The 25,870-nt window shown below is 35.9% G+C and overlaps 2 protein-coding genes across 2 annotated transcripts in view; both read left to right on the top strand.

Moving 5' to 3' along the window:
• LOC137392276 (mediator of RNA polymerase II transcription subunit 23-like) overlaps positions 1 to 6,442 on the top strand; it is a 67,216-nt gene extending 60,774 nt beyond the window's left edge. The window contains exons 27-30 of the mRNA XM_068078946.1: positions 2,560 to 2,680; positions 2,892 to 2,977; positions 3,802 to 3,963; positions 5,646 to 6,442. Coding sequence (XP_067935047.1) covers positions 2,560 to 2,680; positions 2,892 to 2,977; positions 3,802 to 3,958 — 364 coding nt within the window. The 3' untranslated portion in view covers positions 3,959 to 3,963; positions 5,646 to 6,442. The remainder of the gene's footprint in view (positions 1 to 2,559; positions 2,681 to 2,891; positions 2,978 to 3,801; positions 3,964 to 5,645) is intronic.
• An 817-nt stretch (positions 6,443 to 7,259) lies between these two features.
• Positions 7,260 to 20,840, top strand: LOC137389757 (high affinity 3',5'-cyclic-AMP phosphodiesterase 7A-like). The gene is made up of 12 exons (XM_068075845.1): positions 7,260 to 7,523; positions 15,407 to 15,467; positions 15,926 to 16,012; positions 16,502 to 16,635; positions 17,043 to 17,202; positions 17,355 to 17,452; positions 17,848 to 17,979; positions 18,510 to 18,601; positions 18,744 to 18,825; positions 19,324 to 19,483; positions 19,619 to 19,699; positions 19,850 to 20,840. The coding sequence occupies exons 1-12, from the start codon at positions 7,380 to 7,382 to the stop codon at positions 20,500 to 20,502; spliced, it is 1,884 nt and encodes a 627-aa protein (XP_067931946.1). The 5' UTR covers positions 7,260 to 7,379; the 3' UTR covers positions 20,503 to 20,840.
• The last annotated feature ends 5,030 nt before the right edge of the window (positions 20,841 to 25,870 follow it).

Here is a 25,870-nt window from a genome sequence, read left to right as displayed (position 1 = left end):
TTTTATAACTATAAATTTAACCATGTTACATAAAAGCTCATTGCACTCATTGATACATTTTCTGCAGTTTTCAGCCAAAATCGGCTTTTCATGTGCAATAGAAGACCAGTTATGAGCATTGATCCATTGTAAGCTTTATATAACTGCAATTACGCTATCAAATAATTTGCTATAAATCTGCAAATTTATAAGTTATATAATAATAATATTCTATGAAATGTTACAAATATATCTATTCAAGAGCAAGTAGCGTAAACAAGCCATACTTATAATATATGCAAGAATGAAAATTAACATTTTTGAAACAAACATATTTGCATCGTTTGCTCGGCCAGTTGAGTTCTGGTTGCTGCTTTTATTTAATATGGTTTTATTTTTTCTGGCTGTTCAATACATTCCTCAATGTTTTCTGACCTCAACTTTTTTTGTACTGCTAAGTTAGTTGATATTAGCGTTCAAACAATTTTTTGGCAGCGTAAAACTTACATGTTGTATTTTGCACAAATAATGATAAAGTTTTAGCTGCATGGGCGCTAATCTTAACTTTAGCCTAAAACTAGTCATTTATACGTCGAAGTATCGAGACCGAGCTAAACAACAAACTACTATTAGTAGCCGGCGCATCAACTCATTTCCGGAAATCGCTGAACCTAATTTTACCGCCTCAATATAACTTATGTGTGACAAGGCTTTATGTATGCTTTTTGTCATGGAGCATTTGTCATCCTTTAACTTGCAGTAGCCATTCTGTCTCATATATAGTAGACTAATTTAAAACTGAAGCTACTAGACTTTCAGTTCTGTTCTTGCTAGTGTTTGTCCTGTTTTTGATACAAAGATAAACAAGGAAACTGACCAGGCCAGAAAAACAGTAATTACGACAGATTAGTTAATTTTCTGAAGTATTAAAATTTGATAAACTATGTTTAAGCCTGATACAGTGGTTAATTATTTTTATAGTGTTGCTTTCAAAGTTTTAACAAAAAAATCGAGAAGCTTTGAAGTTGGAAAACGGACTTCGATACAAACAGAAACTACGAAAGAATTAATTGGTATTCTTGTAATCGAGTCATTATTAATACGGTTTTGTGGATACTTTTCTACTGATCACTTACTATTATTGGTTCGTGAAAAAAAGAATGTCAAAGTGGCGGTCAAATAGAGGTGGAGTTGTATCAGAGGTTTTTACGGTATTTGTTTTCTGAGTGTTTTAACCGTGATCAGGTTTTGTCAATATTAATCTTGAAACATCCTGGCAGTCAGCTCACCTCAAACATCAAAAACAATCACAAATGATAGAAAGATACAGATACTTTCTGATAAAATCTACTAAAATTTTGTGTAAGTTGATCTTACACAAGTTTATTTTTAATGGCATTTGTGCGTCTTTACAGTTGCTAGCATTCTTCAGACATCCAGGATCATATTTAGGAAGTCGAGGGTTTACTGACCTGTAAATTAAGATACATGTATTGTAGATCATTATAGCAGCAGATGGACATGTGCACAGTCAGCAGCTGTTTTAAGCTATTGCGTTGTCTGTTAAAGGAAACTCATTATGAAAACCAAAGATCCAATTTTGTAGCACTAATATCCTCTATATCAAACTGCTTTGTTTAATGTTCATCTGTTTTTATCAATAGTTATGTTTCTTTGGCACTAACTCTTCAATTGAAGTTATGTTTTTACACACAGCCATCTACTATCTTACTCAGGAGTCAGTTTGTACAAGTGAAACAATATTTCAATATCGCTTGCAAATGAAATTTCTTTTAACTAGTGCGCTTTCAGTAGCTTTAATGCATTGTATATGTACATTATATGCAGTGATATCGAATGTCCCAATCAGCTCACCACTTATTTAGTAACAAAATATTTTATTGCACTATAAATTGCCTGCTCTTGTATTTACTGTTTAGTAAAAACTTATAATATTGCACCCCTCAGATTTGAATCCAACCTTGCTCGCGATTATATAAAAGTGGGAATATGTATTTATCATGTAATACAAGGAAGAAAGATCAAATAAATGCCAAAGTGTTGCAGAAGTATGGGTGAAGCATAGCCAGCATTCTAAACAGGAAATAAAATAAAAAACTTGAAAGTAATAAATTATCTCTCTAACATTTAGCAACAATGGGAGGTCTAGCAGTAAATGTAAACTGTTACGTCTGCTCGCTACTGCTGTATTGTTCCAATAGACTTATCGTGCTGCAGTCACATCTATTAGTTATGGCATTTTATGCGTTTGTGTAGTAGAAATATCACCAATCACTCTATGGCTGTTGAATGTGTAAAGATGTCTGCTATGGCAAACACATTGTAAATATTTAATCTAAATGTACCATTGCTAAGTCATGTAAGTCCCCCATCTGTGGATCTGTGCGACTACGAGGCTGAACTGTATTTGTGCTAAGAAAGATTCCTTGTATTTCCATGCAAGCTTTTATTTCATGCTACTATTGTCTATTCTTGAATGTTTTACTATAGGTTTACAACTGTAAATTCATGGTTTGTGCAAGAAAAAGTTTGGCTGATCACTATCTGGATATCTTGTAGGTTTATCAAAGAGCAGGTGAAACCCATTGTCAAGACAGAACAACAATTTCTGTTTGTCTGCCATCTCCTCGGGCCATTCTTCTCCAGAGTTCAGCAAGAACGAGCTTCTTCTAGCAGTGAGGTGTGCAGCTTCTCCTCTTACTTTCATTGTAGTGGTTTTAGTAATTGACTTGTCAGTAATTTTACTAATACCTCTATGAATTTTTGTTTTACTTAAAAAAAGGAATTATGAACTGCAGCTAGGGCGAAACACTAGAGTTATTGAATAGTCATTACTTTTGTTTGTCAAGTTGTTTTGAGCGTCTGTAACATTTTGCCGGTTTCGTTTCCAGCTCACCGTTGATCTGTACGAGATCCTGGAGAAGGTGGACAAATCTGGCGCGGAGCTGCGCTATATGGACACGATCTGTGACTTCTTGTATCCTTTTGTCAGCATTCATATTATCAGTCAGTCTTGTGTTATAAACTTCTTTAAGCTGAATATATTTATCGTGTCTTTTTTTATTGGGCAGTCCATAATCTTTTTTAGAGAACAAATGCGTTACATATGGCGCTACCAAAAGACAAATCAATAAATAGATAGATATAAGTGTATTGGCATCTGGTGTCACGCCTACATGATTAATGCAAAAACAAAAATTGCTACAAGGAAGATTTTAAATTACTATTTCAAGTTTTAATTTGAAACTAATCTTTCGATGAATAGATTTGACTCATCCTTTGATATGCTTTCAAGATGAGAATGTGCATCAGATTATATTTTAGGAATACAGTTACTTGAAAAATGCATTTATGGTTAACATTCGATAAGCCTTCTCTCGAAGTTTTTTCAGGTTGTCTGGAACAAGCGTAAGAGAATTTAATAACTCCAGTGTCACTAGCTTATTTAAACAAGATTTTGATAAACTGAGTCATCTAAGATAAAACTGTAAGCTTGTTACGCTAAAGCTTGGTATATCTCTATACTGGTTGGCCTCTAGTGTTCCCCGTTCTGCACTCATAATACTAATATATGCGTTTTAGATGATTCCTGTCCGCCTTTCCTGTTCCCATTCCGTCTCACCTGAATGCCAAAGTTCATTGATAATTTTTGTTATCCGATTCCACACAACTGTTCAGCTATCTTTTTATTGCGTTATGCGCATCAAGTAGTCTGCCAACGTAAACATGTGTATCTGTCATCTTTAGTTCCTATCTTTTATCGTGGAGTTATCTGCTCATTTTTCTTCAATGCCACTTCAGTTATCACCTCAAGTACATGTATGTTGGAGATGGACCTAAACTGGAGGTCGAAAAGGTTATAAAAAACCTTAGAACTAGCTTGCAGATGAGGCTTAGATTCATTGCCCATCACACCACTGTAGATGGGGTTTCCCTTGTGCCAACCCCTTCCAACTGAAAACTGTAAGTAAATTTTATTTGCAAATATATTAAATACTTTTTTAATAAGATGTGTTTTGGCTGGAATTTATCCATCAGTGACACGCATACCTGTAATTTTACCTGGTGTTGTCTAAAAATTTTGCGCCCAAGTGTTCTGTAACTATAGTGAGATTTTGATAGTGTTCATTTAGTCACAGGCCATCATAAAGACTATATCGGAATGAGATGCAACTGTCGTATTAAAAAATATGTGCATACAGTCTTTGCACTTTGTAATACATAACAATCATCAAATAACAAACAGGAATTCCCTAAGAATTTCTTAAAGTATTATTTTTGTATGCATGTTGTATCCTGGATACCTAGGTGGAACATGGCTAACTCCTCTGTATCTTTCTGCTTATGCGTACTCATATGAAATTCTTCCCCTTTTGTTAATTACTTGATCAGCAAGTAACTGAATGCTCTAGAGCCGTGAGCATCTTGCGGCGGCGAAAGTTTTGATGGTTCATTACCTTCATTGGTCTTTACCTCAACTTGATGACAGTCAGGTAGGCTCATTGCGGGCTAGGAAATAACCTCGGTTTTACAATACAACACAGACTAGTTGTTCTCATCACCTGATAGGTCCAAAAGATACAAATAAAAAAGTCCTTAAAAGCACCATTGCATTAGAACTCATGCTTTCACATCCCCTACTCACATTTGCTTGACTTTGTAAACTTCTATTGGTCAGAAGGTAATGTTACACAATAATAATGATTACACTGTGTGTGTGTGTGCGTGCGCAGGTCTCGCCAATAATATCTCTTTATGACTGGCCTGATCTATCCATCGCTTTCTTTATATACATTGTTTGTTACCATAAAGACCTAACTCTTTCTTCTACTGATTTACTCTATTATCACTCACTTACTCACTCCTAGTTTCTGGTTGTGAAGAATTTTGTATTTGAGGTGATTTTCAAAGAGAGGTATCTGTTGTGCTTGACATTTTCTCGATCCTTCTACCTGTCTCTGTAACTCTTTATTCTCGTGAATATTGATTTTAATTAGAAGCCAAAATATTTGGTCTACATGTATATCATCAGCGCGATTGCATTTTGTGTTTCGTTTGTTTCAAATAATTTTTTTTCCTTGTTTGTCCTCCCTCCTTCCATGCTATTCAGATGTCTTGAGATGTGGATGGACTGGATATCAACACACTCCGCTCCTGCCATTTGCTTTGCGTTTCAAGCATTTCACATTATACACATTCCATTCTCTTAATTCATTGATTTCATGAACGCCTTTTTGTGAACATAGGAATGTACAGTAATGATCGCTATTGTTCTAGTCTGGTAGTCATTATAATTTTGGAATAAATTATGATAGTTTTGAAATTGTACATGACAACTATTTGTTCAGTAAATTTCTAGGTTAGCTTTTGTCATCAGGGCACGGTAAATGGCAAATCTATAGCACTGATGAAATCACCCCTGTCGGGATTACTAATCCCATTCATTCATAAGCTATTATAATGCTTTTGATTAAGGTAATATTGTCGCCCTTCCCAATTCTGTAATTTGAATTTATCATGCATGGTGCTCCGCAATATCCGTGGTCAGTTATGCAATTATGCACAAGTTTAATGCGTCCATTCAATTGGAGCAACTTATTAACAGCATTCTCTCGTCACTAATTTTTGTACTATATATATTTTAGGTTTTGCTGCAAAACGATGAAGAGATGGCTTCTTTATACGTAATAGTGTATATAGTATTAACTTGGCCATTTGTATGCCATATTGTATCTATTATTCAATTGTCCCAGGAGAAATAAGAGTCTCGGATATCTCTTGGTATCAGATGACCTGCCCTTGATTGTCTGTCATAAATATGATAATATTGTCTACAATAAATTCCGTATTTGCGTCATCCTACAATGCCGTTGTGAATAGAGCCTAGTGTGTGTTAGTCTTCTTAATTGCTTTACAACTCTGATTAGGCAGATCGTGATTGATATTCGCCTCTTTTATGTTGTAAACTCTGCTTTCTCATGCTTATCTGGTTTCTCTGAGTTGGCTTTGCAACGCTTTCCACCGGCAGAAATTATTGTCTTACCTTTTTTGAGAATAAATACCAGTCTCCTGCAATTGATTTCCTCCTGTAAATACATGCGATATTGTCCTTTTCTTTTAGATTTCCTAAATGCTACCATTTTTCTCTTTATACTTAATTGGAAGTGTTAGCTAAAAGCGAGGATGAAAACGCCTCCATCATTTTCCCAGTATTATGTTTGTAAATGGATAGCCATAGCCTTGATAGACTTTCCGCAATAAATCTCTTATAACACTTAAGATAGGAATAAACGGACGCCATCTACAAACACTAGACACAGGATTCGAACACTATACTGTTTGCATTCCAGAATGCACATGCAGTCACCACCTACTGCTACATTGGACTACAGCGACACCCTACTCTTTATATAGATGTCATAACTTCACTAGCATATATCTGTGTGCAGCAGTCTCAAATAAAAGTATTATCACTAAACATGAGTATGAAAAGTTGTTAGTACACATTCTGTTCATGGTGACTCCATAGCAATTATTGTAAACAAAATTTACTGCATGTAGCAATTTCGAAAGCGTATTCTCATAAGAAAAATTGTGTTTTGTTAGGGCTTTCTCATGGTAACTCAGGAAATGTGTACTGAAAAACTAATTGACTAAAAAGGCTACCAAAATATTTTCAGTGTATTTATATACCAGGTAGGCTATGTCTCTTTCTGAATAATCCTTAAACATGCAAGTAGGTTTTTGTTATGAAAAATTTTGAATGGAAACTCATGTAATTCAAACTGGAGGTGTTAACAATAAGATAACCACTAGATCTTAGTGTGAATGGCTTACATGAAGCGTTCAAGCTTATACTGGCTATACTATATAATGCATATCGGCTGGTTAGCCAACCTATTCATTCTAAATCTCTACTAAATCAGATAGATTAGACGACATACTTTTTGCAATACACTAAGGCATGAAAAGACTGACAATACTGACAAGTCTAGGAACATCAATCAGGCCTTCTATTCCGATGTTATTGGTGAACCTTTCACATCTTTAACGAATGAGCCAAAGAATATTAAACTTTATTAAAAAAGTCCCACTGCAGGCTAAAGCGCGAATTCATATAGCTCTGCTTAGGAGGTTCGCTCTACGAAGGCACGTTATGTCCGCGGAAGCCTGTCGCATTGATATCGATACACTGATATCTCTACGATCACACCGTCACATATCGTTAGTATTCGCGAACATCTCAACACGTAACTGGGAATTCTAAACACGGATAGTAGTAGCAATGATTTAGCACAGTACTAGTATGGGTTGTGATTTGTTATCAATGAACCTGAGGACTTCTGATTTGGGCAAAACAAGATATTTTCTGCACGATAATGGCAAAACTTACGAACCATGAGTTGAACTATGGAAGACTTCCAATAGACTTAACTGTGCTTCCCCATTTTCTGTTTGAAAGAAGAGGAGCCATATCATTTGGACCTCCATCGATTGCACGACGTTGTGTACCTAGATTGGGGGTGGGTAACCCTGAACTTACAAACTCATTTTAAGATTTTTTAACCATTTGTAAACTCATAACCAAAAGGTTATTAATAAACCGATAAACAACGCACGTAGATAGCTTCATTTGTTTTGTTGCCAGATTTATCTGAAAGATTTGTTATAGAGCCAATGTAAGCTACTAGCAAGTAATTAAAATGAAAAATATACATATGTAGTTGACTTTGTAATCGTTTTATGCAGTGATGTAAACTATGAGTCGTATAAACGATGAGTTAAAGGAGATAAAGCCATTTTATTTGTATTTGAAGCTGGTATTTTGAGGGTTTCTGGTGAACTGTTTTATTATCACCTATATCATATTTTGGGAATTCATCTCGCATCGCCAAGCATAAACCCAGATCAGTAGTTATCTTATGTAAGTATTGAAATGAGTTAGCACTGCACGGGTTTGCATTGATATAATGTACGAGTTTTTATCATCACATTTTTACTTTGTATAATAAGTTCGTGTAATTACTAGCAGTCAATATGTGATCCAAATTGCTCACATTTTATGCAACACGGAAGCTTGCTTCTAAAATTATTTGAGTAGGCCTACTTATAATATGAGATAGGTTGATAGCTCATAATTTGGCACATTTTCAGTGCATATCAGTTTTTTACTGCTAGATTGTGGTCATTTTTGTGGTCGTTGGGAATTTTCCTTAGCTTTTTGTTTTTTTTGTTTTCAACCTTATTGCGGAAGCTGCCTCGCATGGCTTGATAGAAGTTTATACCAAAGGCCAGAGCTAAAAAGGTGTGGCGTCGTTGTTAAATTTGTAACAAATAAATGAAGAAATTTGTAGTATCATAATTCTGTACAAAACGCCCCAAATATGTTTGCCCATACTTTTAAAATATTTTGTAATCCTAAAAAACCTGCTTTGAGTTTTTCCACGTTCACACTAGTCCTCATGGAATTCATGATTTTAAAACTAAAAAGGTTAGCATGCGAATACTTTACGGTCAAATACTGTTCAACCAAACTACCTATGTGAAGGAAAATTGGATACTTGTGTTCAGATTTTGTAAAACTGCAAAGTTTCAAAAGATTTGTATACCAGTATCATATGTTAAAAATTACTTGGGGTATAGAGTCAAATAATTATTCAGATTTTGCTGTACGTAGAAAAGTGTGTATGTTAAAATAAGTGCAAACTGAGTTGGGACGGTATTTCAACATAGTGTTGTGCATGCTTCCCTCATCATCCTCTAATAAAATGACTGTTTTATCAAACTTTATGTCAAATGCAATCTTTTCAGGACGCTACGCTGATACTATCTGCTAAAAGATTATTAGAACAGTTTTTAAAATTATTTTCTCAATTTTTCTAAAACATTCATTCAGGCACACAGATGCACTCGTTTTTGTACACACGCTGTATAATAAGGTAGGCAATCAATATTAATTGTGAATTGAAAACAATTTACGTCTATGATTTTGATGGTGTCTCATTGTCGGTTTGTCTGTGCGCAAATGTGAGAATTGTAGTAGCCGTTGCCATTTTCTATTCTCCTAAAAATATTTCACTGCGTGAATCTCATCTTGTGTTACGTAGCATTGAAGTTTTGACAAGAAAATTCGAGTGGCATTTTTGTCAAGGGAGGGATTACTGTATTTATCTTTTAAAGAATAAAAAAGGTATCAGGTTTGGGACCAATTGTAAAATGTAATGATTCTACAATTTTTCAAACAGGAAAGTCATTAAAAATCCCATTTGGCGAATTTTCATCCAGCATTGACTATATTATTTGGGTCGTGGAATGTATCTTAAATCTGCTAGTTAAACTGTAGGCTAAGGCAAATCGGATTGGTCAAGTTTTCATATCGTGTCATTAGCTCCTTGTCCATATATTCTGTCAAACTTAAATGCTAACAAGATTTGTATCTCGAAACTGCAGTTGTATGTTTAAGATAGATAAATAAGTAAATAGTAGCAACAATCCTATCTTTGCATGTATAATTTGGTCTAAACTCCTGTCTAATGTAAGAATACCGTATTCTCCAAGCATCATTGCCTTTTTACTTTCATGTTGAGTGTCAGCTTTGACCTTGATAGAAGCGATCGCACTAAGGAGGTAATAAAACTAGAGTTACTGCATTCCTGTACAAACTGCTGGTAAAAAGACATTTTATTAGAAGCCTTTTCAGACTGTTTAAATGCCTGTATTCCATTCCTCAAGCTTTGCTTTGCTAATATCACTGTCACAATTGCTCCACCACTCCTTCGCAAAGATTCAGAAATGTTCTTTGTAGAATTATTCAAGGTTAGTAGTTTGTTTTTATGCATATTATAGTTGATATAAAACTCTGTGAGCGTGTTATGTGTTTATATTTGCAACACTCAAACAAATCGCTAAGACTTACATTATTCCTAATTGATCTTTTACAAAGAAAAACATAAAATCTTTCTGCCATGATTATATATCGTAGGACATGATAATTTGCTGTGAAACCATTCATTTATATGAAGTTGGTTAGCTACCATTTGTAACCGTATTTAAACTTCATCAATTATAGGTAAAATGGCAGTCAGTAAGTGTGATTTTGAAAATTTTAGTGCAATTTTTTACCATACATGTTGAATGCTAAATGATAGTAGTTGGTAGCATTGCTAGCTTTCCGAGTGATAAGGGTTGATGGCAATTCCCATATCAACCTATTTTTTACTGATGAGCTCCTGCGGATGTGTTGATATGCCCATTGCTGAAGAACTTCTTATCATCTGTGGCCATGCTTTCACATAGAGATAATACTCTGTTCATATATTCATTGACCTAGACTGTTTACCAGTTTTGTTACAACTGATAAGATGCTGGCTGGGATCCGTTACACAAGTTGTGCTCATAAATACGGTTTTCGACTTATATCATTTAAAGTAGCGCTCATGTATCTGCCTCATCTTCATTGTCTGTGCGAATCTCCAGTTGCATTGGCTTTGCTGCGTGGCCTGTCAATTTAGTTCGATAGTCGGTGGTTATCTCCTCTGACATAATGAGCGAATATTCTGCGGTGGTCCTATCGTAGCCTATCTATTGATGGTATTTCCTTTTTCATTATTCAAAGCGATAATGGAGGTTTCTGATAGGTTTTTAAAGGTCAACGAAAGTTAGTTGTGATGGTTTTTGCACATTCGGTGAGCTGGTTGCGGTATGAATGTTGATACGCGAACAGTTGGAGAACCCAATTACAATATTTGCAATAGAACTGCAAGGGCTACTTTTCAGGTGCAAAACTGTTTTCAAATTACAAATTACTTGTTTATGTCATAAATGCTCAATTCATGGCTCAAGGCAGTGCCTCTGATAAAACAGTATTAGCTGCCAGGCGGAACTGTTAACAAGTAACATTAGTTATGTGTTAGCAAATCCTCAATTGCAGCTCATAGCAAGTGAGATTGAAAAGACTCAGACATTCTAGATCACACAGATTTTCGTTGAAGGAACCAAATTGTCTTGCATAGGCTCCTCCATGGTAGACTTTTATAACTCACTTATAGTCATCTGGCAGTGTATGCTAGCCATGTATTAGTCTGCTATAGCGCAAAGGCTTTATAGCGCAAAGTTTGCTATAGCTCAAAGGCTTTATAGCGCAAAGTTTGCTATAGCTCAAAGCTGTTGTCATAACATTAGCAATTGCTGTTGACAGGCCCTAATATCTCTAACTAGTCTAACAATGTTGGACACAAATTTGGGAGCATTTGGAAAGGTTAACATACTTGTAGGTACGACTATTTAGTCATTATTGACAGTGAAAGACTTACCATTACTGGCATGGTTTCAAATGGAAGTTTCTGATCATTATCGTGGTATGTAGTGAACTGAAATCATCCTTAATTGAAGGATACCTACAGTTCAATATGAAATGTTGAATCACTTCTCGAATGCAGCTTAAGCAGAGAAATACCAGTACAGTGTGCTCATGAAATTGGATCAACCCAGTCAGACAAAGGTCAGGGAACATCAAGGGGTTAGAAGTAAAGGCCTTGCTACACACGTAGTCAGCGTCTTTTGCTAGCCAACGCATTGTCGACAATGGGTTGTCTTTGTCCCGTTTTAAAATGAACATGCTGGTCTACATCGGTGGAGGTAAAACTGATGCATCTGTGATTGGTTAAAATAGTTGACTATAATGATCTCGACTCAGTTTTATTCATTTCCAATTCAAGTAGCTGCGACCAAGCTGGATTTTTAAATGGTAATGTTAACAGGTTTTTACACAAATAACTATTTATATATGGACCAAAATGTTCACATTTGTGACATATACATGAAAGTCACTTGAATAAATTGGAAGTATAAATTGGAAGTTTATGAAACATTTCACATAATTTTTTCGGTAGTAAAATAGATGACAATGCTTTTTCTAATGTTTGATATATCATCGGCATAACATAACTTTTGCCTTAAGCTGTTTTCATAGTTGCGGTGTCGCATTTTTTCCTTGAACAAACTCTAGTAATGCTATTGCTATCGCAAATCGTTTGATCCATTTTTCCATACAATTCGACGATTGTCAACAACGGTACCGAAAACTCTAGAGAGAATATCATGGCCTTCACGCGACTGAGGCCAATTCGCATTGGTTGGTCATTTATTAAAACGATGCGACGCTTATCAGCGTCAATGTGCGTCGCAAAGCATGTCGTCGGTGTGTGTTGTCTGACCTTCAGTTGTGTCAATGCTGCTCCCCCGACGGAATGTGTCTGCACTGAAAACAACTGCCCAATGTAACCTACAACTGGCTGTTGATAGTTTCCTAAACCACCTTGTTGATTGCACGTCCACAAAATAAGCTCGCAGCTATAGGGCTGTTATGATATTAGGGATAGCATTTGTTCAATCTTGAGCTGTGCATGCATTCTCTTATGTCAATATCTGTCTTAGATAAGCTCGGTTCAGTTTCTCTATGTTTTGCGCTGTGAGATTTCAGGCCCATCTCAAGTAATGACGTCAATGAATCGCTAATTTGACCTGATTATTACAAGTAGATATGATAGCGTGTGCAGCAGATGCGCTGAACTTTGCATTGAATAAGTATCACCTTTACTACCCCACAGCAACTAATTCTAACGTTGTATTTTCTCACCTTATGTTATCTTCATGCCCTTTTACTAGGATTGAAAATGAGCTTTATATGGCAATTATGCGTCAAACAGATCGGTCCTTGCAATGGTCTGTGTAGCCAACCCAACAAGTTCGTGTTTGCCTTCCCTTGTCTCTCTTGTACATAACGGTTTGTTCAAATCTGTAACTACTCATTTTACTGCTATGTAAAAAAGACTTCATTTAAGTCTATTTAATATAAATCTAAAGAAAATGAGGTGACTTTTATATTTATAGAGAAGCTTACAACGGAAGGATCTACATGTGCTTTTGAAATATTTAAACAAGTTTGCTAAAATTTAGAAATTGACTAGCTTTGACTAAAAAATTGAGCTAGAAATAGACTAATTTTTACAACAGGAAATTAACATGGCTTGTAACGATAGACTTAAATTCTCCAGCAGTTTATAACTGAGAAATTAAAATCAATAACAGTACACCTATTATGATCAATACATTATTAGTAGAATTTGCTCTCATGGCAAATATAAGGCTATCGTAAAAGAAGTTTTACAAATGTCTTAGATCAACAAAAAGTAATATGAGAATTTTGCATTCACTCTAACGAAAAGGGTTTAAACACAATAATCAGCATTTCTTATTGACCTGCACTGCTGCTCATGCATAAGCACGCTGACCAATTGTCAACTATTTTATGGGGAAAGTATACCGGATTAAAATAACATTTTTTACCCGTAACCTTTTTCGCAAAGTACTTATCTTACCTTGTCAGTAAATCTTATCAAAGGTTGGGTTTTCAGTTTTTTCCACAGGTGGAAAAACCCCCAATTAAAGGCTTACTTGTCCTACAGTCATGGATAAATATATGACTTGGATATTATCATGATTTAAAGCTTAGTATTTGCTTATACAGTGCACCCAGAGCTTTGAAGAGCTTGTAATCACATTTCCACATATTTTGCACCTACAATACAGCATAGTAAGACATGGTGAATCTTTCGATACCAAATAACTGTAATGTGAATTTTGTTGCATATAAACCTTTAAAGTGTAATTTACTGATGTGGACTGATGCATAAAAACAATACTGTACAATGTATGTATAATATAATTATTAATTTATCTTTTTGTGTGGCGTGTTTTTCATGTTTTTTTCATTTTATGTTTTATTTTATTTCATGTTTTATTTATTTCCTATTGATTTTATGTTTTATTTTCTTGTTTAATTATATCTTTGCAGACGGGCCTGTTTTCGACTATTTAAATACAAATCCTCTTGTATGTAACTCAAATATTATAACTAGCTACTCAAGATAGTTGACGCATCCGCATTACTTTCTAGAACTTGCTAAAGCCCTGCCCTCTAGAGTATAAATGCGTACAAACTTCTGTATGTATGGTTACATTGATTCTGGAGCACATTTCATACAAAACAAACTACTGTACAACCTTCTCGGGATCTTTTTCAAGCGTTAGCTAGTTAGAAATTTTTTGCGTTGCACCAGCATTTGTAGTACACCAGCAAGCATCATCCTCAATAAGTGATCAAGTAGGCTATCTACTATATTGTGCTGAGTTGGCTTGTTTCTTGGAGCACTCTCTGCACCATCAGGAAAGCTGTGTCTTCTTGGCCATTTCTGCTTTTCAGGACCCCTAAGTGTTAAACTTTTTCTTTTAAAACCTGTCGAAAAAATTTGACAGGATTTGACAACTTATTTTAGCCTGCTAAAAAGGTCCATTTCATTGCGTATTAAATTTATTTTCAAATGTACAGTAACATAATTAGCATTGATATGTCGTTGCCTCATCTCTGCTCTACTCGCTACACGTACCGGCTCAAGTCACGTTACTCCAAAGGTATGTACGTCCTGTATAGTAAATAAAATTTCATTTTTCTTTTCGATGGCTATTAAATGGTCAAGTGTGCGAAAGGCCGCTTTTGATAACTTCATCACTCGGCCTTTCTAGTTGAATTAGGTTGGAAAAGGTTTTAAGCAAACACGCTAGATGTTGTAGTGAAAGTAAAGACAGAAACTGATATAGAATAAAATTTTCCTCATAAAAAGTTGAAATTCAGTAAAATAGTTGAAAATGCATACTAAAACTTAGTTTTAAGTGCGAGTTTAGCAAGCTAAACTTATTTGAAGTGAATTCAAAGTTTATGTTATACGTACGTCTTGAAAATAAGAACTTCTTACCGTACGTAAATTGCATTTGGTACACACATTATAATGTTGCATTTTGTTGCAGATGATAATCATTAAAATACACTAAATACAGTTATCGTAGTTAACTACAGTTACTAAAGTTAACATACTATTTTGTTCCTAATTTTCAACATGTATACATTTTTATAAAATTTTGACGATTTCTACCAGGGGATATTTGCATTGTGTAATTACAATGGTCTCTATACCCTACATACGAATTTTTCACCATACGATGCCAACCTCAGAACTGATCAACATCGTATCCTGAGGGCGCACTGTATCAGCATTATACCGCCCCACAATAGGACACGCCTGCCTTTCTTTCTATTGATTGATTGATTACATCGCTCAACTAAACACTGCTCCGTCTCTTCATTCGCTTTCTCGCTCGACTGGGCTACGGCCTCCTCTGCTGCGTTCTGGATTATATAAACCTGGACTTGCAGTCGAAGAGCTTCGTGTCTTTCTTACAGCACCTAGAGTAGTTCTAGGACATTGAGCCATTCTCTACTGTTAAATTAGCTATTGACACTCTGTCAAGCATGGTGCCAGTGCCTTATGACCTGCTGCTCATGTTGCAGAGAAGAGCTGGTATTTCATTCGATAGCAAGGATAAGAACGCTGTCTACATCAGGCAACTCGGTAAATATTTACTATGCACGCATTAAGTAAATGCAGTGTTCATAAACAATTTATCTTTCCGATGGATATTAATTAATTCCATCCGCAGTTTGGTAACTCAACCCTCGACTTGTAGATATAAATTGATCTTTGCCATAATATGATCTGTTCTTTAATAGCTTGTGAAAGTTTCCACTATAAAAGCTAGTTTTGAGTCTTCTGCTTGAGTGCTGTACAAACTGCCTTTGACTTGCTCTTCTACTGCTAGATATTAGAATGGTATTTGATATGTCCACGAAATTTTCAAAAATAATTTCCACTGTAATTTAACAATAAGTAACTATTTGTGGTTTATGTATTTAATCATACTGAAATGCTCAGTGTCGTAAGTTATGAATGATATAAATCAAGAAAGGAGGCTTAATTGAAATATTACAGCTAGCTTTACTGTTTGCTGACCCTAGAGCTTGTGTCTGTAGGGGATGTCCGCTTGCACTCTCAGCAGGAGAAAGTACACCAGTACATTCTAAACAATCTGCTGGCGGAAGATAAACGTCTCCTACAGAGTGAGTAACATCGTCTCTTACACAGGAAATCAGACACAGATTGATAGAAAAAATATTTGTTATTTTGAAGGGTTGTTTTTGTTCATGCTAATCTAGCTTTTATCACTTGAGAATAGCAAAACTCCTTTAACCACTCATCGATTGAGGTTGGTTCAGTGCCCCACACAATCTGAGTGTAGCATAGACGAAAGCTTGAGTCAACTCTGAGTAAACAGTCTTCTCTATCTCGCCACTTTCACAATGCTGATTCTTTGCTTCTTTTAAAATCACTCATTCATAAATCCCAAGAGGCTTTGATATCAAAGGATTTGTATCATGGGATGTTTCGTAGAGAGCGATGGATGCATGAGGCTAAATTTCTTTCCTCATCTCTAATCATATGCTCATCTCAAATTATTTTCTCATGGCACAGTGCTCATGTTTTCCTCTTTGTCTAGCAGATGTTTTTCAATGTTTAGACTATTCACACAACATGTCTATTCTTCCCAGACGTCCCCTCTTCAACTAACAAGCCACGATGTGGCAGCAAGTTTCTCACAGTCAGCGGAGTGAGGCGTCGTCGACGTTCCGTGCTCAAGCAAGGGCCAGATGTCGTTGATGGATTCTATAAATCACCTACAAAGGTGAGCAAGGCGATCGTCCTCTAAATTGTATGTGTTTTCAAGAGGTGTGATTTGGCTACGTCTGAAGGGATTAACAATATTGACCACAATTTGCTTGATTTGCCTGTGAGTTGGCCTTTTGTTGACTCCTCCTGCGCTATGCAAAAGATTGCGCACGCACGTTGTTGCCAATGTTGTCCTACACTTTGTGATACATCTGTCAATGAGCAATGAGCCTAGTGATTTGTTGCATAGCTAAGTGACATGTTTGAATGCGCAAGGGACAGACATACAGCGCACTTCAGCTTGTCATGGCTGCACTACGGCCTGTGTATTTGTTTCCTCCTTCCTTGTTAGTTCTTTTCCTACGCCTCACACAAGAAGGAATTTGTTCGATGTATTCATGAGTGCTTATTTTCTGTTTACAGTGCCTTTTGGACAAGGTATCCGATTGGTCATTTGATGTCTTTTGCTTGAATGAATCTTCAGACGGGCGACCATTGTTCCATATGATTTTAAAACTCTTTCAGAAGCACAATCTCATGCAAGAGTTTGGCTTAGACATCGTCAAATTAATGAAGTTTGCAAGTAAGTGTTTTTGATCTCTGATTTAAGTTTACGACTTCGATGGAGTTTTTGTCGTGTAACATTTTAAAACTGGCCATTGATATCCAACATGAATATCCAAACCTTTCTGTTCCTCAAACAAATTGTTAATTATATTGTGTTTTGTCTTACAGGATTGGTTGAGGAGGGATACCATGACAACCCTTACCACAATGCCATTCATGCTGCTGATGTAGCTCAGGCTATGCATTGTTATATAATGCAAGAGAAGGTAATTCTAATTATAATCATGCCCATTGGTTTCACCGGGTAATTAAGTAAGAAGGATATAAAACACCTATTTGTATTATTGCCCTGGAGCCAGACACCACTACAGATGTGCATAGGCATCGCACAGCAGCCTAGAGTTAGTCTTCTCATCGATGGCATCGCAGTGCAATGGAATCTCGCTTTTGATATGCTCCTCAGTGTAGTTATTTTATGCTCGTTTAGTGAGCGCATGAAGATTTCAGATCTGAATTGTTGCCAACAGATTTAGTGCTTGTTATTAGTGTCTTATAGAGGCTGAACCCCAGGTCATTGCTCCCTCCTAGCTTCCATTTTTCATGAAGATATTCTTTCTTTGCCTCTTATCCTTGATAACGGTAAATATTTTTTCGTCCGCAGATTGCGAGACATCTCACCCCGCTGGAGACAATGGCCGCTCTCATAGCGGCTATCACACACGATTTGGACCATCCTGGCGTGAACCAAACATTCCTCATCGCCACCTCCAACCACCTCGCTTCACTTTATAAGGTACATTCAGCTTGTCGTCGTCATTCTTCAACCATCCTCGTCGACGAGTGCGAGAAGATTTATCTGTACAGTGGGTTTTAATTTTTGATTGCCGCAGACATACAGACGCGTCAAGTTTTTAATTTCCTGTGGAATCTTTAGTCTTAGCTCTTAGATTAAATCAGCCAAGAGACTAGGAGCTGCGTAAGAACAGTTTGAAGGATTTGTGGTTGATATTAGGTTTTGCAGACTTGACTCAACACGTTGAATATCATAAGATTAAAATATTTAGATATCAACTTGGAATAGGATGTGTGTGAATAATTAAATGAATGGTTGACTGATGCATGTTTGGCTGTAGCGAGTCAAGCCAGGAATATTTGTCAGCATGCCATGTCATTCCTTCACTCATACATAATTAATTGCCAAAAGCAAACTGTTTATCGGAGGCAACTATATCCATCTACATAATATGATAATCCGTCTCACATTTTTGGCTGCATTTTTGGTCAATGGAAATATTCCGTCAAACTTATTCTCATTTCTTACAGAATTGTTCCATTTTGGAGAATCATCACTGGCGAACGGCTGTCGGTATCCTCCATGAGTCCGCACTTTTGGATCACCTTACATTGTCGGAGAGGTGTGTAGATTATATGTAATATGTTAGGACCAAATGCTTTTCCAAAATTATTTCTTATCGTTTTAAATGTTTCCAAAGGCGTTTGGTGCTGCTAAGATGGGAAGATTATGTTAGCAAAGCATTGATTTGATGGTACTTGTAGAAAGAGTGTGATTGAGCAGATGCAGTCTCTCATCCTCGCCACAGATATGAGCCGGCAGCAGGAATTCTGTGACAAGCTTTGTGTAAGTTGTCAGCCCTCATCAAACTTGGCCTTGTATTGCCTTTTAGCATTCATTGACAAGCTCTCGGCAGGGGGTAACCTTGTTTTTGCTGTAATAACAATTAGCTCTGGTCTAAAGCGGTGACGGGGATGTGAGGTAGTTGAGGTGTCCAGAGTAACCATATAAATAAATTGTTTAATGGGTGCAGCTGGAGATGAATATGCACAACTTTGCCGTGTTGAGATGATGTGAATGATGGCCATTAGTGGCAAGTAGGCTGCGCACAGCGCCAGCTGGCCGACAAACTTGTCGAGTAACAATGCCAGCGTGCTGTCACCTCACGCAGAAATCTCCAGCCCAAACCAGTCATCTTCTCATCTCTTGGCTCATTCACTCTTGCAACATTTTCAACTTCACCTGCACTGCCAACAGCGGACTGGTTGACTTCGCATTTAATCGACTGGTGGCTTTCCAATAGGCTCGGAACTAGTAACCTGCACAATACTCATTGTTTTGCAGAAGCGTGTGGCAGAGGGGGATATCGATATGTCAGAAGCCGATGACAAACACTTCATTCTGCAAATAGCTTTGAAATGTGCCGACATTAGCAATCCTGCTAGGTCCTGGAAGACATGCTATAAGTGGAGTCGGAGAGTATGTGATGAGTTCTATGAACAAGGTTAGTTTCATCTCACGTTTGTTTCTTTTCTGTCGCAATTCATTTTACACGGTGTTCTAGCGAATTGTTTGATGATCTCATGCTGAAGTTGTCTCTTAGCAGCGTTTAATTTCATGTTTTTTGGATCTCACATAGGTGACTACGAAAGACGGCTCGGATTGGACGTGACTATGCTATGCAACCGGTACAGTGACAAAGTTCCAATAATACAGCAAAGTGAGTAATATTTTCATGCGTAGCAATTTTGGTAAACGACCTTGAGTAAATCTAATGAAGGAGTGGGTGAACCTTGCCATTATCCTGTGATTATTGTGTCTCCAGATGATCACCTCAATTTGTTCTAGCATAAATGTATTTATATTTTAGAGTTTATCTATCACGTCGTAGAACCGCTCTTCACGGAGTTTGGCAAATTTTTACCAGGAGACCTTATGACAAATCAGGTGAACAACATTAAATCCAACATGGAAGTATGGAAGCGTTTGCCGGAGTCCGAGTTATTGTCACTAGAGGGCGACATTAACAGCAACTTTGATACGATTGCATCTCCGTATGATGATATCTCTTCCGGTGACAGTGAGGATACATTGGGGCAATGTGTCACTACTGAGCCTAGTGAGTCGGTAGCAGATATTAACAAATTGCGTGCTAACATACTCTTTGTGAAAGAACGAATAGACTGGAGTGACATAAAGCTGGCCAACAGGCGGCCAAGCCTTCCTCTCACTCATCGCGCATCTAAGGAAGCTTACGCAAGACGAGAAAGCTTTCCTCGTATCCAAGATAATCGTACGACCTGTCTACCTCCCTCCAGCCTTTATCAGGCTCTTTCCTATGACCAACTTGTGGAGAAGCTCACCGGTGTGGGGAGAGATTTGACATCAGTTCGTAAGACTACTGGACATGCGATTCACCTAGACAATCTCATCTCTGAGTCTCGTATCTCCACACTGAGTCCAAACTTAGAGACCAGCAAGATAACAAACTACTTTCACGCAAAGCAACTCATGTCGAAATAATAAATTATTTATTATTTACTTTTATTTTTGGGTATTGTGCATATGTAAGTAGATGCGATTGTGTAAGCCAGTTAATTATGATTTTTTGTAAAAGTTCTATTGCTTTTGATGCACATTCCTTAGATGTTAACCTAGATTGTAACAAAAATCTCTACCTTGTTGTATATAGCTATCATTTCAGAGCTTTTTTCAGATAAGTTTATTTACACTGTTTTAAATTGTTTCTAAATTATTGGAAGAAAATATAATAATTATCAATTGTTTAAATGGCGTATCTCATTAGATAAATTACCGGTTTCTCTACCTAATTGGCAGATAAAAATATATTTCTGTCATTACTGCTCTATTATTTTGCATGCAAATGTTGCATCAAAGTCCATGAACATTTATAAAACACTAAAACTATACGTAATCTGATCATTTTTATCGTCTCATCCATATAAAACAACATGACTAAAAGCTTGCTGCAGCTTGTCCAAGTTTGTATTGCTTCAAATTGAACTTGAATTCAAAAGAAAATATGATTGGATGCAAAATCATTGTCTTCATGGAATATACACTTTGCTAAGCTGGTTTGATTCGATAGCTCATTGCATTCTTCTATCCTTGGCTCGCATAAACAACACAAAATCAAACCAATCTTAGCATGCAACATCAGCAAGGATCATGCGGCCAAACAGAGAAGCATCGATGAAAACTACGAAGATATTAATACTTACCAGCCTTCCTGAATGCAGCCATTTCGAATTTCATTCTGCTTAAGTAAACATTTTGCCATCAACCACTTCCTCGAGATATGCTAATCTCTTTGCATTCACTTACTGTTACTCTCTATACGTAGCTATAAAGCTGTATGTCGAATAAAGGACCCAGACTAGTGCACGCTATCTTTTGGTAAAACCAAGCTTATTTCTGCATACTTAAACTCTTTCACCATACATCACATTATATATGCTCAAAGCGTGCCTTCTTAATAGCGAATCTTTTCATAACAATAATACCAATAGTTAAACATTTTTCAACAGTTTGCATCGATTTGGTCGTAACTAAATTAATAATCTCAGCATGTGACACGAGAATGAAGGGGCATTGTCAAACTGTTAAAATTTGGCTCAAACATTTTAGGCAGGTACTGCCTATCACGCTGCCGTCTAGCAGGTGATGTATGATCAATAATTAATCAAGGTCTGGAGGTTGGGCAGTAAGTTATGCTAGTCTAGATACGCTAGCCTAATAGAGCAGTAAGACTGAGAGCTGACAAACAGACTCGTGATGTCAATCAAATGTACTAGCTTATTCTTGATTATAATATAGCAGTATCCTATTTGTGATATAACATTTTCCTATTTGCAATATAGCTCTATCCTCTTTGCTATATAGCGGTATCCTCTTTGCAATATGGCACTATCCTATTTGTAATATAGTGCTCTCCTATTTGCAATATAGTGATCTCCTATTTGCAATATAGCTCTATCCTCTTTGCTATATAGCACTATCCTATTTGCAATATAGTGCTCTCCTATTTGCAATATAGCTCTATCCTCTTTGATATATAGCAATATCCTCTTTGCAATATAGTGCTCTCCTATTTGCAATATAGCTCTATCCTCTTTGCATTTTGGCACTATCCTAATTGCAATGCACCATCCTACCTGAAACCAATTCAATTCGTTGTAATGAGACCAGAATACGTGCGGCCAGAGAAAAACCACAGCAAAAAATTAGGCATCTGACATTTGACAGGGGTGTTCACAAATGGACAACTTTTTAACAGATCCGTCAAATTCCAGTTCAAACATGTGCCAGTTTTCACAGATTATCATAATTTACCGTCTCTCAGCTTATGCCATGTTTGATAAACTACACTCATACACGCTGAATTGTTGAATACCAATGATAGCTTTAGGGCTATTTATTGTTTTAGTTGTAATTTGTATGACTATGGCTACAACCATTCATGCATCTTCTCCAGAATTCACAGTCTGTCCGTGAGCTCTAAAAATTAACCTAAAATGAAAAAAGGGTGCTTGTACATTTTTATAATCTATAGTAGTATACAACCTACAATCTATAGTTCATAAAATGTATTCCATAATCTATATTCTAACATTTATGGTAAATAGTCCGCTGTCTAGAGTTTTCAGACTACATATAATAGACAATAGACTATGAATCATACAATAGTACAATTCAATCTTTAGACTATAGAGAATAGACAATAAACTATGAATCATACACAATAGTATAATTCATTCTTTAGACTATAGAGAATAAACAATAAACTATGAATCACACACTATAATACAATTCAAAGTCGCTGAGTTACCGTTTTAGCAATAGGTTTAATTATTAACAAATAAAGGTTGTCGATATTCAACGAACATTGATATTAAAAACTTACAATTTTATAATGCTGTTTGTTTGTTTGTTTTATTTACCCCAAAAGCATTTACTGAAACTAGGAGAAAAAGCAAAAAGGAGGCTCATTGCACTATAGCATCACTAATCGATGACTAATTCCGTTTGTATGTCAGCTATTTTGTAATGAAAATTTTAAGAAGTTCTCATTTTGTAGATGGGAGATTGTACACTTTGTTTGAGTTGGCACTATTTAGTACTGCTACTGCGTCACCACACTACTCTTTCATGAGGAATATGAGACTTAGGACAGTTTTAGCTTGAAGGTCGCCTAGCAAGGATAAAGATTGCTATTTCTGTTCTTGTTAAGTTATAGACAAGAAAAGGTCAAGAAGTCATCATGCAAAAAATTACTGAAAATTATTAAAAAATATTGTCTCCCTTTGTTGTGACATAAGACTCCTATACTGTAATCTTGTTGAATTACTTAAAATTTTCCAGTTTTAAGGTTTTTTGTTATTAGAGCAGTATTGTTTTAATTATGAAATATCCTGTGTACAATGATATTGATTGAAATAAATTATACTAGAGACAAAAGCAGAACTAATACACTATGACACTTTCTTCTCCTAAATAGCTTTAGTCGGTCACACAAAAATACTTGATCGTTTTGTTTAACAACTACACACATAGCGGCATAAAAACTATTGCGAATGAACAGAGGTATTTTACATTTGAAGTATTGCTACAAGTCCATTAGATATAAAGACCTAAGTAACATAAGCTTGCCTGCTTTTTATCACAAATATACCACCATATACGCGAAATGAAAAAAGTACAAAAAAGGAACAGCAAAACTTTGCCTTGATAAAGCGAATCTACCAAATAATAACTAGTCATATGCGCAGGTCAAATACGTTTGGCAACTGAAACTCGAAAAGAGCAAGATATACCCTCGACAGATGACACAACTTTTTAACTCATTTAATTTATGAAACAATTATATATATACATGTATATATTGTGCATGTATATATTAAACATTCATATATATAATAGATATTATATATTATATTATTATATTATTATTGCATATATTATAGATATATAATGTATAAGGTGTATTAACAGTTTAATTGTGATGACTTCACGCATAAAGAGCTCAACTTAAAAAAGGAGCTAGAATAAAACAAGTTATATAGTAAATAAAATTTAATTTCACTACGACATTGTTTTGTATGGATTACAGTAAAAATTAAAAGTACAGCTTTAAAATCTGAGCTAACCACACTTATCAGATGCTAAAACCAAACCAAACTTCTTCACTTGTATAGATCAGCGACCGACCCAAAAGGTTAATATTTAAATGTGATATGTGCTGTTACACAGCGTTTTTTCTGTGCTTGCTGATTAGTTCGATTCTGGTGCTGAAGGTGCCAAGATATGGTCACGATGCTGATGGCCAAATATATCCTCGAATAAGACAGTATTTGACAAAGCATCACCAACCATACCAAGAGGCACTCAAACAAAGTGAATATCGGTATGCGCTAGAATATAAACCGCAAGGGAGATTAGAAAAAACAGACAAACAAGATTATATTTCTTGAAGTCCTAGTTGTTACAACCAACCTCAAGTTTGACTTCAAATCCATTGCCATATACTCTTGAGCATTTGGAACTATTCTTAAGAGAGACAGTCCTGTTATGCTCCGGTGTCTTTTTAGCGTAAAAAAACTCCAAGCTGGTGTTTGACTTGTAACCACCTTGTTTACATTATTTATCATAATACAAAGACAGTAAAGCAAGTAAAACACAGTTGTTTATCAATAACATTTTTAGACGACAACCTGAAGACAAAATGTCTGTCAACTTGTCAAAAGCAATACATAATTTGCCTGCTTCCTTCCCAGAGTTCATTGTATAGCGTTTACTAAAATATCAGAGACGAACAACAAGCAAGATTAAACTTCTCTCGTCTTAAAAGAGAAAGAATGTTAACATACAGATAATAAATAAATGCAAGATTTGTTCAACAATAGCACGTCATAAGAAGCATATAAATACACTAACATATACATAAACAATAGCACGTCATAAGAAGCATATAAATACACTAACATATACATAAACAATAGCACGTCATAAGAAGCATATAAATACACTAACATATACATAAACAATAGCACGTCATAAGTAGCATATAAATACACTAACATATACATAAACAATAGCACGTCATAAGAAGCATATACAGTAAATACACTAACATATACATAAGCAATAGCATGTCATAAGAAGCATATAAATACACTAACATATACATAAAAATACAATTGAACACTAAGTTTTAAGCTTGCTTCACACACATCAAATACAGCACCGCACATTATTATATATCCATAAATCAGTTCAGAATAAATGACGAAACTTATAGACATCTTTATATTGTTTACATGTCAAAGTCCTTTTGTTTTCAGCAAAGTGTGGTTGAGATTTATGGCATAACTAATGTGATTAATTGTTTTCGAAATACCATTAAATAAAAAAAAATTTACATACAGCTGCAGTGTGAGAATATTTACCAGGCAAGCGGTGGTAGAATCAAGTCTGAGAAGGATATTGTCTCATTATTGTAATTATTTGCAGGTTTTTGAAGTGATGCCAGGGGAGACGAAGGCTGGGGATAATAAGGATAAAAGAGATAAGTATCCCATAATTGAATATTCTTTATAGTAAAAAATGATCTTTCATCGCTTCCTTATTTTCTATTTCATAGAAAGCCAATAGTGTGCAGGTAACCAACAACGTCAATCATATCATCTCATAGAAATCATATCTGCTACCCATCTGCGGTTAGTGAGGAAGTTATCAGCTTAAATTCGTGGGTGACGACGAAAGAACAAAAACAATGGGCCACGCGACCTCTGCTCGCGATGGATGATGACCTATCCAGCTAAGAAAACAGAATCCACTGAATCTTGGATAGATTTGACATTAACTTAAAAAT

The sequence above is a fragment of the Watersipora subatra genome, chromosome 3 (assembly GCF_963576615.1).
Source record: "Watersipora subatra chromosome 3, tzWatSuba1.1, whole genome shotgun sequence".
Classification (NCBI taxonomy): domain Eukaryota; kingdom Metazoa; phylum Bryozoa; class Gymnolaemata; order Cheilostomatida; family Watersiporidae; genus Watersipora; species Watersipora subatra.
Note: the sequence above shows the minus strand (reverse complement) of the source record. Positions and strands in the feature narration are given on the sequence as shown.